Source organism: Haemorhous mexicanus, chromosome 12 (assembly GCF_027477595.1).
Source record: "Haemorhous mexicanus isolate bHaeMex1 chromosome 12, bHaeMex1.pri, whole genome shotgun sequence".
Taxonomy (NCBI): Eukaryota; Metazoa; Chordata; class Aves; order Passeriformes; family Fringillidae; genus Haemorhous; species Haemorhous mexicanus.
The window spans coordinates 14,661,707-14,675,586 of record NC_082352.1 but is presented as its reverse complement, the minus strand read 5'-3'; the positions used below and the strand labels follow the sequence as shown (position 1 = coordinate 14,675,586).

General features: G+C 40.8%; 1 protein-coding gene across 1 annotated transcript in view; it reads right to left on the bottom strand.

Moving 5' to 3' along the window:
- The window catches only part of NUP93 (nucleoporin 93), a 77,125-nt gene that overhangs the window by 12,043 nt on the left and 51,202 nt on the right, over positions 1 to 13,880 (bottom strand). Inside the window, exons 6-11 of the mRNA XM_059857191.1 lie at positions 8,384 to 8,458; positions 6,162 to 6,251; positions 4,672 to 4,811; positions 2,962 to 3,094; positions 1,838 to 1,995; positions 175 to 340 (exon numbers count right to left, since the gene is read on the bottom strand). Of these exons, the coding sequence (XP_059713174.1) occupies positions 175 to 340; positions 1,838 to 1,995; positions 2,962 to 3,094; positions 4,672 to 4,811; positions 6,162 to 6,251; positions 8,384 to 8,458 (762 nt within the window). The remainder of the gene's footprint in view (positions 1 to 174; positions 341 to 1,837; positions 1,996 to 2,961; positions 3,095 to 4,671; positions 4,812 to 6,161; positions 6,252 to 8,383; positions 8,459 to 13,880) is intronic.

Below are 13,880 nucleotides of genomic sequence, written 5' to 3'. Positions count from 1 at the left end.
TTCAGGTTCCCAGTCCTGCACTATTTTCAAGGTCAGGTCACATGTACTGCATTGATGCAAAACACCAGATCTAGAAGTAGGAAGGGTAGAAGAGCAGTGGAGAAATGTGGTACCATTTAGACTTGTTCTTACAAAAAGAAAAACCAAACACCACAACCCCAACACCAGACCTACTTTTAGCCAAAGATAATCTTCTGTTTTATCAGCAACTTCACTCTGGTTGTCTGTAATGTCACAACGGCCAATGATACAATAAACAGCCCTCTTGTAGGGGTCAGTGTTGTTCCTCAGAGCTCGTCTGTAATGAAGGCGCAGTTTATTCTCTGTGGCAGGAGACAGTCTAAGGAGAAGAAAAGATGGAAGGAAAAGACATGAAACCCATTTTCCTTATATGTGGAAACCTGGATACAAATCAATGTAAATGGGTTTATATCCATAGCAAAGTTATAATGACAGTAAGCACTGGCCAATATTTCTTGCATTTCCAGTTCATATCCGAAGGTAAAAATTTTGCACACATGAATTTAAACACATAATTAAAGTTACGGAGGATCATCTTCAAATGCTCACTGCACTGAAAGAGTCCACATATGACAATCTCTTTAGGGGTACAATGATACTGTGGCAGATGAGCTATTTTTGTGTGACTCTGCTATTGCATCATTTCAGAAAAAGAGAGCTCACAACATCTTTGTAAGTCCTTGTGTTAGTAACTAACAAGTGAGTAGGTCATTGTACCATGAGGTCTTTCAGAAGAGACACTTTCATCATTATTAAACACTGTCATAATGTTCTTTGTCATTGTTTATTTCTTGCAACCTCTTGTTGAGAATTTTATAGAATTTAATCAATAAAGTGTTCTAGACTAAGGCATTGTTTGTCAAATCTGTAGGCAGAGCTCTTTTTCATAGCTGTAATAAAAAAAAATCTATTATGTTGTATCTCATAGAAGTGTTTATAATGAAAACAATGACAGTATCTTCACAAGGTTTCTGCAACAACCTTGATATAATGAGCACTCCGAGATACACTCTACAAAACAGGTTGATTTACAGAAGAATACTTGGTAAATGGCACCTGGACTTTTATCCTTTTAATTTATTTTGTTAGCTTGGTTAGTTATTTTTTATTCATCTGTTTGTTGGTTTTTTGAGTTTGTTTTTTTTTTTTTTTTTAAATTCACTGCAAGTGGAAAGATGGAAAAGAAAACCACTGTGGAGTTCAGAGCACACCTTAAAGTGCACTAGCTTAACCACTCTGCAACCACATCAGCAGCAGTTTGGCCAATAGCCTCTGTCAGTGCTGGACAGCAAAAACTGGAAGAGGAGAATAAACACAAGGAAGATGTAAAAGTGAGGCCTCTAAAGGCCTCTAACAAACACTGCTTGCTTTTCCTGTGTGGCATTCTTATGAAAACAGGTGTAGTAAAAAGTGATCCCCAAAGGAAATTCAGCTAAAATAAGCAACAGGGGAAATAAAAAGATACAGGACTCATGACAGCAGATTAAATCTGATCTATTGTGTGCCATATCCCACTGTTACACTGGGCTTATCCTTTTGTGAAAAAGTAAAGTTACACCACACTGTATTATTTTTGAAATGTAAATTTTTGAGTATTTTCAAACAACCCTTTCTCTGTTGAGATTTCTCAACTTCAAAGCCACAAATTAAAATATGCAAACTTCTACATGTAATTTAGGCAGGTAATATAAACCTCAGGCAACCATCACCACCAGAAGAGACCTGAGCTTTTTGTATTTCTACCAAACCACTGATAATTTCACTATTCCACAGCAATTCCCACCCCTCCCAAGGATCCTTCCTAGTTCCCAATTACCTTCTGTCTTTACTGTGCATGTACTCCTGGAACCAGGTTTTGAACTCTCCCAGCTGGTGCTGTGCCCGTTTCACCACGTGCATGGCTGCAGTCAGATCTCCGCAGCGCATGCAGTAATAAATCAGTGCCCAGACTGGATGGCCCTCCACCTCACCATCCTGAAAAGAAAGTAGGACATATTTTTTTCTTAAAAGCAACAGATTCGAATGATTTTTCTTTATCCTTTGCCTCATTCATTATTTCTGCCCTTATACCCACACTCATATTGGTAAAAAATTCTGTTTGTTACAGAAGCCAGAGGTCATGAGGGTAAAGTCCTGGCAAAGCTCTGCACATCTCAGCAGTGAAAGGTGTGATTCTCTTCTGCTTGCCTAGATTTCAGTTCTGAGAATCCCAAAATTAGCATATGATATCCTCCCCACACACAAGATTGATCTGGATTAGGCCACCGAGGCATCAAAAACATTTTCGCTGAAACATAAAGATATTAAACTAATCACTGATCTCAGCAGGTAAGAGGAGAAAGCTAGACTTAGCTGTGTGTTCTCCAATGTTATCATTTATTATTTCTTCATTTAGCTTTTATATCTAATTTTTCAACCAGGAGTGCCTATCTGATTATTTTGTAGCTGCACAGCTACACACGTTTTACTACACGCAGGAAAGAAGGGTTTTATTCAGATTCCTAAATAAAAGGCCCAGGCTCCAATTCAGATGAATTCATTACACATTTGATAATGGTTTCACCATCTTACAATAAATGGATAAAAAGAGAAAAAGCAAAGCAGGGAGATTAAGTTATTGCTTTTTTGAACCATCATAATGCATTTTAATTCTTGCTTGTTGATTTCTAAGATGATGACCAGAAGACACCATAATTTCTAGAATTAGAACCTAAGCTACTGAGCACACAACCATGCTTTGGAACTAGGTCTGAACTCAAGAGTGATTTTGTCTGCCATCTCCCATTTTCCTAGTGAAAAATTCTAGAGGAGTAAGAACCTGCTGCCCTAAAAGCAGCTTAAACAAGAGAAAAGCCATTGGAGGCTGCCCTGGCTCCCCCTCTGCAGTGGGTGAACAGATTTGTGTTATTTTAGCTCAGAGGCTGACAGTGCTGCCCCTACCTGCAGACCAGGGACTGATGCTGGGAGTTTGATGTTCAGGAAGCTGCGGACCAGCTGGTACGTGCCTGGGACTCCACCCAGCTGAGCCTGGTGCAAGTTTCCAAAGACTGTCACAAAAGTGTAATTTTTGTAACTGAAACACAACACAGGCAAAACAAACATGAACAGACTGAGACACACCTGCCACAAAAACATCCACTGCCTTTCAGATCTGACAGAATTAACAATTTAAAGCAAATTAACTCAATGTTCAAACATTATCATTACAACAAAATGAGGCACAAATTTGGGTCAGTTTAGGAAGATCCTTGTATTTAGCAGTCTCAGAACACACCAGGTTAGGAGTTTGTGGTGGACTGCTCCAGGTTCAGGAACTATGAAGCTCCTCTTATGAAATTCTTGTAGTACAAACTTAAAGCTCAAATATATTAACTGACAAAAAGCCTTTCCACCCTAATACTTTAACTCTCAATTCCATAATGAAAGAACAGTTAAATACCAGAGATGTGTTTGTCTCTCTGCCCTGCCCTATGGAAAAATATCAGCCTTAGGGCTATGGACTTACCAGAAGAAAATCCCAGAGAAAAAAGAAATTTAGAGAGGCCTAATCTCCACAGCTGGGAGCATTAGGAAAGTACTATATATAACTAACTCCTAACTTCAGCTAGCAGTTAATGGCACTGTGAAAATTTAGCAAGTTGAATATGTGGCAAATCAGGTTAAGAGTCACTGGTTCATTGCACTCTGCTGAGACTGAGGAACTGGGAACAGAAGATCCTTCCAATGTGTCAGCTCCTCTGTGCACAGGCAGCAGCTGCCACCACTGCTGGGTGACACTGAGTGCTGATGGGGTGTGACAACCAATTGCCAGGGCCAAGAAGAGGCTGTGCCAGGAGGTGAAAGCATGTCTTCTGTGCCAGGAGGTGAAAGCATCTCTTCCCACAGTGCTGCGTCAGAGCACAGTGCTGTCCATGCTCCAATGCAATCTGTGTCCCTAACCAATGCCCACATACTACCCTGCAGTTACTGCTTGCACAGGCTGGAAGAGCCTGCTGGCATCACACTGCAATATCCATCCACATGTGCAGTGAATGGGCATTTGGCTTTGGGCAGCTTCACATCCTGCAGCTCTCAGAGAACTCTACTGGTCAAGGAGCTTAGGCCCCATGGTACTTGCTAATACACACAGCCAACCACTTTCTGCAGTCTGAAAATCACTGCTACATGTCTCAACTTCAGCTTCTTCACATTTTCCAAATACTCTTCAGTAAAGAAATGGCATGATCAGAACGTGACTCACTGCACCATGTTTCTTCCCATGCTGTCCTCACAGGCTGCTAACAGCAACCAGCAATCAAAAAGGGAGCATAGAGAACAGAGGATGCTCTTTTGCAGAAGAGAAACAGGTCACTTTCCTCAAGTGAAAAACCTCCACATATCACCATACATATATAGAATATTTACAAGCAACATAGAAGAGAGAATAAAAGTCTTTGCATCTTCTAAACAACCTCCCCACGGATTCAAGGCCTTTTAAACTAGAACAGTTTTTTATTTAAGTTGCTGCTCTAAGCCCTGCACAGTAAAAAAGACAGGCAAGAGACACGTCTGTGAGCAACATGAGGTAGCTGACTCTTAAGTGCACTACAAAGTCATTCTGGCTTCTTATTAGGGAACTCCATCAATGTGTACTCAGAGCACCCATCTCACCTTTCCTCCAGGTAGTGCAGAGCGTGCCTCACGAACTCCATGCGCACCTCCATGTTGGTCCTGACTTTCAGGGCATCGCTGGCAGGAACCAGGGTGACGTCGGTCATTTGTTTCACCATGGCCCACATCTCAGAGATGTTCTGTAAAAAGTCATTCCATGCCCCAGCAATTAGTCCAGAGGTGAACAAGCAACACTGTTCTGAGCTACATCGTGTTTTGATGCTTAAGAAAAGCATAAGAACACAAGAGTAATTCATGTCAGTTTAGAGATTTGTAATGAAGATACTGGACACAGTCATGAAGGTAAGCTGCTTCTGTCCCACCAAATTCAAGTTTCACAGGCTTTTTGTGCATAATTCTTGTGCAAGAAGATGGCTATAAATGTTGTACCTGCAATTGTTCCCAAAAATTGACAACTATTTCCAAAACAAGGCTGGGTACTTGGTACTCTGTCTCTTGCTCATTTCTAGTTCGCACTTCCCACTCAATATATACCACAGCATCATCAGCTCTCCATGTAAGCAATGGCTCTGGCTGCTGTTGGAAAGCTGTGCGATCAGCCGTGATAAGAAGCACTAAAAGGACACTGATCACTTGGACAAAGGCTCAGTTATAAATAAAGGCTGAAAACCATCCAGCTCTGCTTATTTGCAAGGACAAGATTGTATCAGTATTTACAGGACCAGGACATCCCTGCTGAAATGGCAAAATACTGAGAACTAACAGCACTGCTCACTTGGGCAAGGGCAGCTCTTTGATCTCAGTGCTTCAAAGCAGCAAGAACACTGAAACTCCCCGTGCTGTCCCTTGCAAAACAAACAGAGCTGTTCAGAGTGAAGATGCACATCTGTAATTCAAATCCAATTGAAGGGTTTGCCCCTCAGCTTCTGAGCAGCTTTTTGCTCTCCCCATTTGTACAGTTTTTTTCATAGCTTGACCCTGCTGCAGTATTCTTCTCCAGGCATTTCTCCGAGGTTTGTGCATTTGTTTTCTTTTTTAGGGTGAATCAAGGCAACAATTAAAGGAATAGAAAAAAAGGAAAGCAGGCAGATAATTGATTTAAAGTCAATCCTAGGGGTTTTATGCTTTGCTATGAGAGCCTATTTCAGTTCTAGCAGAGTCTGATTAAAGACCCTTTACCCCCAACTAAACACCTTCAAAGGACATTAAGAGACCACATTTTGTAAACCAAACACAATAGAATCTATTTAAAATTAAAAGCATTTTTTCCCTCAACAGCTTATCACTTATGATGGGGCACCAGGTTCATTTCTTCCTCACTGTGTTAAGAAATTTTCACCACAACCAGCTTCATCACAGGTGGGCCTTGCTGTACTGGAGAAAATTCTGGAATTGCCTCTTTGTTTTCTGTGGAGCCATGCAATTTTTTTTGGCAATATCAGTATTTTCCCCCCCGATGTCAGCAGGCTGTTAATCACAGCCTGAAAACAGCTTAAATACATTTCCTTATGTTAACTTACTGGACATACCTTATCATCCAGGCCTGCAGTAGCAGCACAGAGGTCCACCAGGTTAGGCTGCAGATGTCCATTCACTATCTTCTCATTATAAATATAAATCTAAAACATAATTAAAGTAAGCATACTTAACAACACATACTATGCTCTGTTCCATCCTCCGCCACAGCAGCAAAATCTAAATCAGGCTTCAAAACCAGTGTTCCCAGCAAGTCTCTCTGCTTGCTCCCACATCAGCTGCTTCCAACCCAATGGTAGAAGAACGGGCATCAGCATCACCCAAGCTTGCACACCACCTCAAAGCCCCAGGCCTGCCCAAGGCCAGAGCAGCCCAGCAGTTCAGGGGTTTTGCATGGCAGAACACTGTGCTGAATGCCCTGTTAGACTAACTGCAGCTAATTGCTGAAGGACAAAGACTCAGAAGTGACCTGACAAATGGATGGCTGTGATAGTCCCCTGTAAGGCAGCCTCCTACCTGCTGATGTGAAAAAAACAGGATTTTGCTGGTTTGTGGCAGTATTCAGGGAAATCTGAGACAGGGAAATGAACAGAAATCTGACCCTTCAGAGCCTGCCCTTAAACATATACACACACCTCCCTGTTTTAACTCTTCATCTTAACCAAGCTTTGTCTACTATTGTTTATTCTACTCTCCATCCAAAGGCCTTCCACTATGTCCACAAATAATTCTCAATACTAGAAAGGCAATGCCATTGTACTTTAACTCCATTTGGCATGCAGCACTACTACAACATGCCCAGGGTGCAGACAAGATGTAGAGGTCAGGACTGCAAACAGAATGCAGTATCAGTGAAATGTGTCTGTGGATGTCACCGTGTTCCTGTGAGACAGTTTGAACTATCCACGAAGAACAATTAATCACTTCACTGTAATTAAAACATGTTTCATGGCTGCTGATAAATAGAAGCAGCATGGATCTCCAGCTCTCTTGCCTGACCTCCAGGCCTCCCAACTCCCCACTGAAGCCACAGGAGCCCCACACAGACTGCTGACACCGGGTTATTCCTGAACTGCAGCAGGCTGAGATAAGGACAGCTCAGCCAGGCTGGCTTCTCTGGAGCCCTTGCTGGGAGCACACAGTGACTGCACCAAGTGTTTTGGTAGCAGAAGCCTGACCACAAACACCACATTTCCAGGGCACGCTGCAGCAGTGTGTGCACAGCCTGTGACCCTGACAAGGGCCCACTGGCCACAGTGACTCCAGAGATACCTCAGAGCCAGGTCTGCTACAGAGACTGGGCTTCCCATACCCAAAAAGCAGCATGGAGTAACACTGATGGCTTCAAAGCACAGACTGTTATGCTTTAAAGAAGACCTTTCCTGTGGGTATGTTACAGTAAATGTGAACTAAATTAACAAGCTACTAAGAGTCACTAAATCAAATGTACACTTTATCAGCACAACCACGAACCTTTTACTATTAGTTTCTTCCCAGTTACCATAACTGAATGCAGATGTAGGAAAACAGATGCACAAGCTGCTCTCTGCCTCAGTGCAGACTGAGCCAAAGCACACAATAACAGTAATTGTGTCCAAATCAAGCAACATCGTTTCACATATTCCATTTTGAAAAATCAAGTCCTTTTCTTTCATTTTGTTCTCAACAGTGCTGGTAAACAGATAATCTCAAATAACAACAGTAACAAATTGGTTATGTAAAGGTTTATCAGTTTTCCTTGAAAATTTTCCGAGGGAGTCTAATGCTACCAGGCATATTAATTCATAGCTGATACACTAAAGCCTCTCATAAGCAATGTCATTAAAATAGGATATAATTCAACAAACATCAGGATTAACACTTCAACATATTTTTTCCTACACATACACATGAGAAAAATGATCTTCCACATATGAAAATAAAGGGAATATAGAGCCTTCATTTGTAAACAATTATGCATTTACACAAATCCTAAAAAAAAACTGCTTTCAAAAAATTTAAAGAATTTCAGTTTACTTTACAAGCGCAAATGCTTTCTACAGTCATATACGGTGCTCAGGATCTCTTTTTGACAAAAAATATCCTGTAGCAAACAGGTGAGTATGCTTCTAAAAGCATCAAGATTTAAGTGTTTGTCAATAGCATTTTATCTCTAGGCATGTATTTTCATGTTTTACCTACCATATTTTCTTTTACACTAAGCTCCAATCCTTATTTTCCCCATCTCTTTCCATGTAGAGCCCAGTGTTTAATGGATATTTTCACTTCCACTCACCTGACGAGCATATGCCATCTCCACACTGTCCATGGAGCTGCGACCTGGAGGACCCACCTCCCCCACATAGCTGGGCTGTTGAATGAGAAGCATATAGGAAGATATGAACTACAGACCATGCCATACATACCACCATGCATTTTACCAATACATCTGCTCCTAAAGAACAGTAAAACCATATTCCTGACAGAACTAAAAACAGGGTTTTGAACCATCTAGAGAGAAAAATGCAGTCTCACTGCAATACCCCATTATCTTCCCAATATAGCTTAAACTTTCTAAAGTGACAGAAATCCTCTTTATTCAGTGCACAAACCAACCATTAGCTCTCTAGAATTAGGAAATCAGTGTCTCTTGGTAGCACCTTATAATTTTAATTCTTTGTTTTTGTTTCTTGAAAGGTTGCTTCTTGTCAATGTCTCACTGTGAGGCATCTACTCTGAACCTCCATCATACAGAATTCAACACACGAGCTCAAATAGATCCAATCTGGCAGATCTGATACTCCAGTTTTGCCCCAGTACCATTATATAGACACAAAATAGGACTGCAGCATTCAGTTGTGTGCTGAAAAGTGCCCCACTGCTGGTCTGCTGCAAGAGGAAGCATGCTGGCAATATCCTGACCTGAAAAAAACCAGTCTTTTTACCCACAGAGACTATGCCAAGATTGAGATATTTTGAGCGTAGAGCAGGGAGAGACAGCCAATGGAATCGTGGCATACAAAATTCATACTCTTATAAAACTCATAATACAACATGCCACAATAATATAATGCTGCATAAAGCAATTTGAAGTATTCACTCCAAGGTACAGGTATGTTCTCAGTACAGCCACCACTGAACATATATGTTCAATACTCTGGAGGAAAGAGCAATACTCTCCGCTATTTCCTGTTTTCTAAAAGAATGTAATTCTTCATTTCAGCATCAGCATTGCAAGTCTCGAGTTTGAAAAATAAAGTACAATCATTTTAAAGACAGATCCCTTTGAGGTAAACAGTCCTTTAAGATCAGCTGCTTCAGAAGCCATGCTGGTCTGAAGATCAAAGCAAGACAAGCTCAGTTCAGAAGCATAATATTTATTATGAAGCCAACTGACATAGTTGGGGCAAGCAAAAAGGAACAGACAAGCTTTCAACAAAGCAAGGTTTTCAAGCTTGTTACCATATAACTCAAGGCCATGGATATTCATCTTAACTGGAATCAGTAATTTTTTCTGAGAAAGGGCAGGTACATCTGCAGAGTTTAAAAATTAAGCTTTTTACCATCCAAGTCGTTACAACTGGCTGCACATCCTCATTAGCTGTTACAGTGCACCTAAGCAATATGGTCAAACAGCTTTACTGCTTCTTACACTGGTTACCCAGAATGGCAGTACTTTACAGTGCAGACAGGATCACCTCCAAGGATTGCTTAAGAATGTGCTCTAGTCTTGCCTGGAAGAGTTCACTTAAATGTGACCAACTTGCTGCCTGTACAAACAACATAAAGCCCAAATACAATAGAAAAATCATTGTTTTCCCTTCCAGTTTAATCAGCTTTAGAGTTCAGCTTTGCTGACATCTGTCAGACTGCAGCATGGCAGGAGTGATGTTCCTGCCATGACCTGGCTTCAGTGGATTTCAGGAAGAGATCCAGAAAAGGACAGCTTTTCTCCAGATGGTGCCATCACTCAGTTTCTTGTTTCAAATGAGGATGAAATACTGGCAGAGTCTTCAAAAGAATCTTGCTTTTTTTGGGAACTGTATCCCAACTTCAAAATGAAATAACACAAACAAATGAACTTTCAGACATGTTATTGATCATTTTTGCACTGAACATTCTCTCAGTTATTCCCAAATTAATTTTATTTTGGTATCAGTTTAACCTGGAATATCTTCTACCGTGTAAGACCTCTCTTACACTCATGAGCATTGTCCTTACAAAGACAACTACCACTCACTGTCCCAGTCCAGGAGTTTTGATCAGTAAAATGTTCACCAGTTAAAATTTAAAACCAAAAGAAGTTACACAATTGGAATGGCCAAGAAACTGTTCTGCATTGGCTAGGAATTTATACATTAAGATAAGGGCACTGACCTCTATAAGAAATTATAAGAGCTTTGTGATATCTGTAGTTACAGGTTTCTGCACAGCATACAACAGTTGATTACAGAATTTAAAATACTCAGCAGTGTTTGTCCCTAATATAATGAACTATAAATGAATGAAGGTACCAAGGATGAACGTGGACAATCCTTTAAAGTGACTGAAATTAGTTTATTACTGCATTAATTTCTTACTAATAATGCTATTTAAATGATGTTTAACCTGATTACAAAATCAGGCAGGTGCATTTAGACCTCAGGCTCTATAAAAACACCTTAAAAAAAAAAAACCCGAAAACAATTTCACTTTTCTTTCTGCAAGTGAACTTACACTAAAAATATTCTTCACAGTCCCTCTTAGTGGGTACTGATATTCAGAAGCATCTGCATTTTTCTTTCATTGCGAAATCATCTGACACAAATTCCTTTAAACCCACCTAAAACCCGACAAATTCTTTGTTCTAAAGAACAAAGCAACTGTTAAAGCAGGTTTCCTGGGAAACAGACACGATGGCAGAAATGGTGCTTTGCAGCCTTTCCCTGTGCTGAGCCCCATAAAATGCAGAGTTATTTAAAGTAATGCTAAATTATGGACGTTGTCATTAATTACCGATGAGGTTTCATCTCCTAAAGCAAGTGAAGACCAGTCACATAGTGACTTAGTGTCACTTTCAGCCAGTGCCCAAGGAGCAGACAGACAGGGATTGGGGCTTTGTTTTGTGAATCTCTTCCTTTTTCTGCTTTGCAGCACCAAAAAGCACCCACATGGCTGTCACTCCAGAGACTGGTGTGTGACTGCCGGGTACAAACCAATGCAGGTAACAATCTAAATTCAAAAGTGCATGCCTGAAACTAAGAAATAACTGCTCTAGGCTTGGGTTTTCCTTTCCTTTCTCCAATTTTAGTTTACACATTATGCTTAAGGAAACACTTCTCAACTATCTGCCGCAGCTGAGAACTGCCACACTGAAATGAAATTCTTTAAATTCTACTGACTTGGCTCTACAGGAAAAAAAAAAAAATCAAGAAATCTAGAATTTGTCCTAATTTTCTTATACTTTCCTTTCCTATGGAAAAAGAGCCATGGAAGCAAGCTTATTTCCTACTTTTTCCCATCTCATGTGTGCATTCTGGCTTCACCTTTGAATTATTAAACTACAAGAAAGCACTAGCTCACTGAACTATCATATGGCTGTGCTAAAGGGAAAGTTCAAAAGGAAAACTAAAGCAGTGAGTCAGCATGGGGAAGGCCACTTCCAGGGCTCCCCATGAATCACAGAATTGGATTGCGCAGGCAGTCTTCCAAGAGGGGAAGGATTTTCCCCCTACAAACTAATGGGGGGAAAGTGGGGAGGGGGAAGGATAGTCTTTGCTGGCAAGTCAGAACTTACCAAGTTTCAAGCAAAAAAAAAGATAATGAAAGATGTATTCAAAACAGGCCAGGTTCTGAAGTTTAACTGGAGCAGCAAAAGGAAAAGCAGAAAAGTGGGTAATGCACAAAGGACTGCAGAAGTGTAAGTGCACACACACAAATCTTGGTGTATCTCTAGTCCGATATTGCTTAAATGGCTTCTGCTGTTTTTCCCAACCACCTTTGCTTTTCCCTGCCCTGAATTTTGGTATTTCCAAAACATTATTCAGAACTATAATATTCATTCTGAATATTATCCATTTCTCAAAGCTGCAGCTTAGCTGCACTGCCATAACATTTGTCTTTTAAATTCACTTAGCCAAACGATGCTGCTTTTCAAAGGAGTCCTCCTTCATTTGTACTCAGCCAAGCATTCAGCCTCACTTGCACACCAAACCATAATAATGCATGTAAAGATGCATTATTCATCACCCTCATATGCATATGCACATTCCTCAGCAGAAGTCTAGGCAGACATTTTGTCAGCACTCCAAATGGCTTGGCCAGTAGACACAGTGAATATCTAGGCAGGAGACCAAGCTGGAGAAACCCCATCAAAACACACTGTGGTGGAGTGGAAAGCATCTTGCAGTGCTTGGGATTTAAGGGGTATGAAGATGTGCTACAGAGTGCAGAACAGAAACCAAGAGGTGCCAGTGTCTCTATATCACTGCAGGAGTGCGCTGCTTGACAGCAGGAGTGGAAGAGCCTACGGCAAGGGTGGAAGAAAGAAAACCCTGGAATAAGGAAAAACTTGGAAAAGGACAAAGGAAACACCTTGGCACCTCATGGCACAGCAGTCATGACAAACACCTTCAGACCACAGGTGTTTGATACCTTGAAGACAAAACTCAGACTTTCATCCCCTTTCCAGCCCCACAAGAAGCACCTTTTAATCAGCTCTGGCTTTCCCTGACAAGAAGATGGCCAGGCTGGAGGACAAGGGGGAAACAGAAAACCTTAATGGCAAGTCCTGCACTAGGTTCTTTGAATGGTGAGCTTTGCTTGTTAATTGGTCTTATTTCCATGAATAATGTGTTGGTATTTCACTCTGCCCAAATTAGCTTGCCCAAAGCTTGAGAATTGGCTCGCAGGCAGACTGGCCCCCTGCTGTGTTTGGATCTGTGCCTTTTCAGCTGATTCTCCATCTCCAGAGGATATCAATTAAACCTCTACTATATTCTACAGGCTGTGTCTGTTTGTGTCACATACACACAAAAAACTTATTTGACTGGAACAAGGCTTTAGAAGAACAACCTGCTGTGGGGAGGTTAGATAACAGGCTTTTAACACAGTAGATGCACTTCAAACCTCTCAGACCTTTGACTTCTTGAGGCTAAGACTAGAATATATCAAGGATTTTAAATGCTCTTGAAATGACATACTGCTACTATGAAAGCTTTGAAACAGAGAGTGGAGTATTACTGAGTGATAGTGTACATTGAGTCTTTAAACACATTCACCAGAAACATTAGGAGCTGAGTTTTCTCCCCTCCTCCCTCACACCAATTTGATGCTTGGCATCTCAAGTGCCATGGACCGGGGGTAGCAGCCATTTGACAATGAAACACCAGAATAGGGGCTTTACCTGCTCAGAGCAGGTTATTAAATGACTTCTGCTAGCAGTTAACATCCACACTCCAAAAGGAAAACTCCATACCAGTTACTAGCACACAAATCAAAGATGTTAGAAGCTATCAGTATAACTGCCAAGCCTTCAGATTCACATCCTAAAATAATGGGATAGCTGTTCCTAGTTTTAAATTAATTCAGTCTGCATTATTTAGCATTTCTAATATTGGAAAGCTGGACAACCTTGGAGAAGTCCCAGTAAAGTATCAGTAAAGTATTTTCTGGGGAAGACAGCCTCTATAAAAAGAGGTATGCTAACTGGGATTAATCTATATTTAAAAGAACAGTAATCAGAAAGGGACATTTCATTAACAATTTTAATTATTTCCAAATCCCTATACAGGTCATACCATGTTAGCACCAAG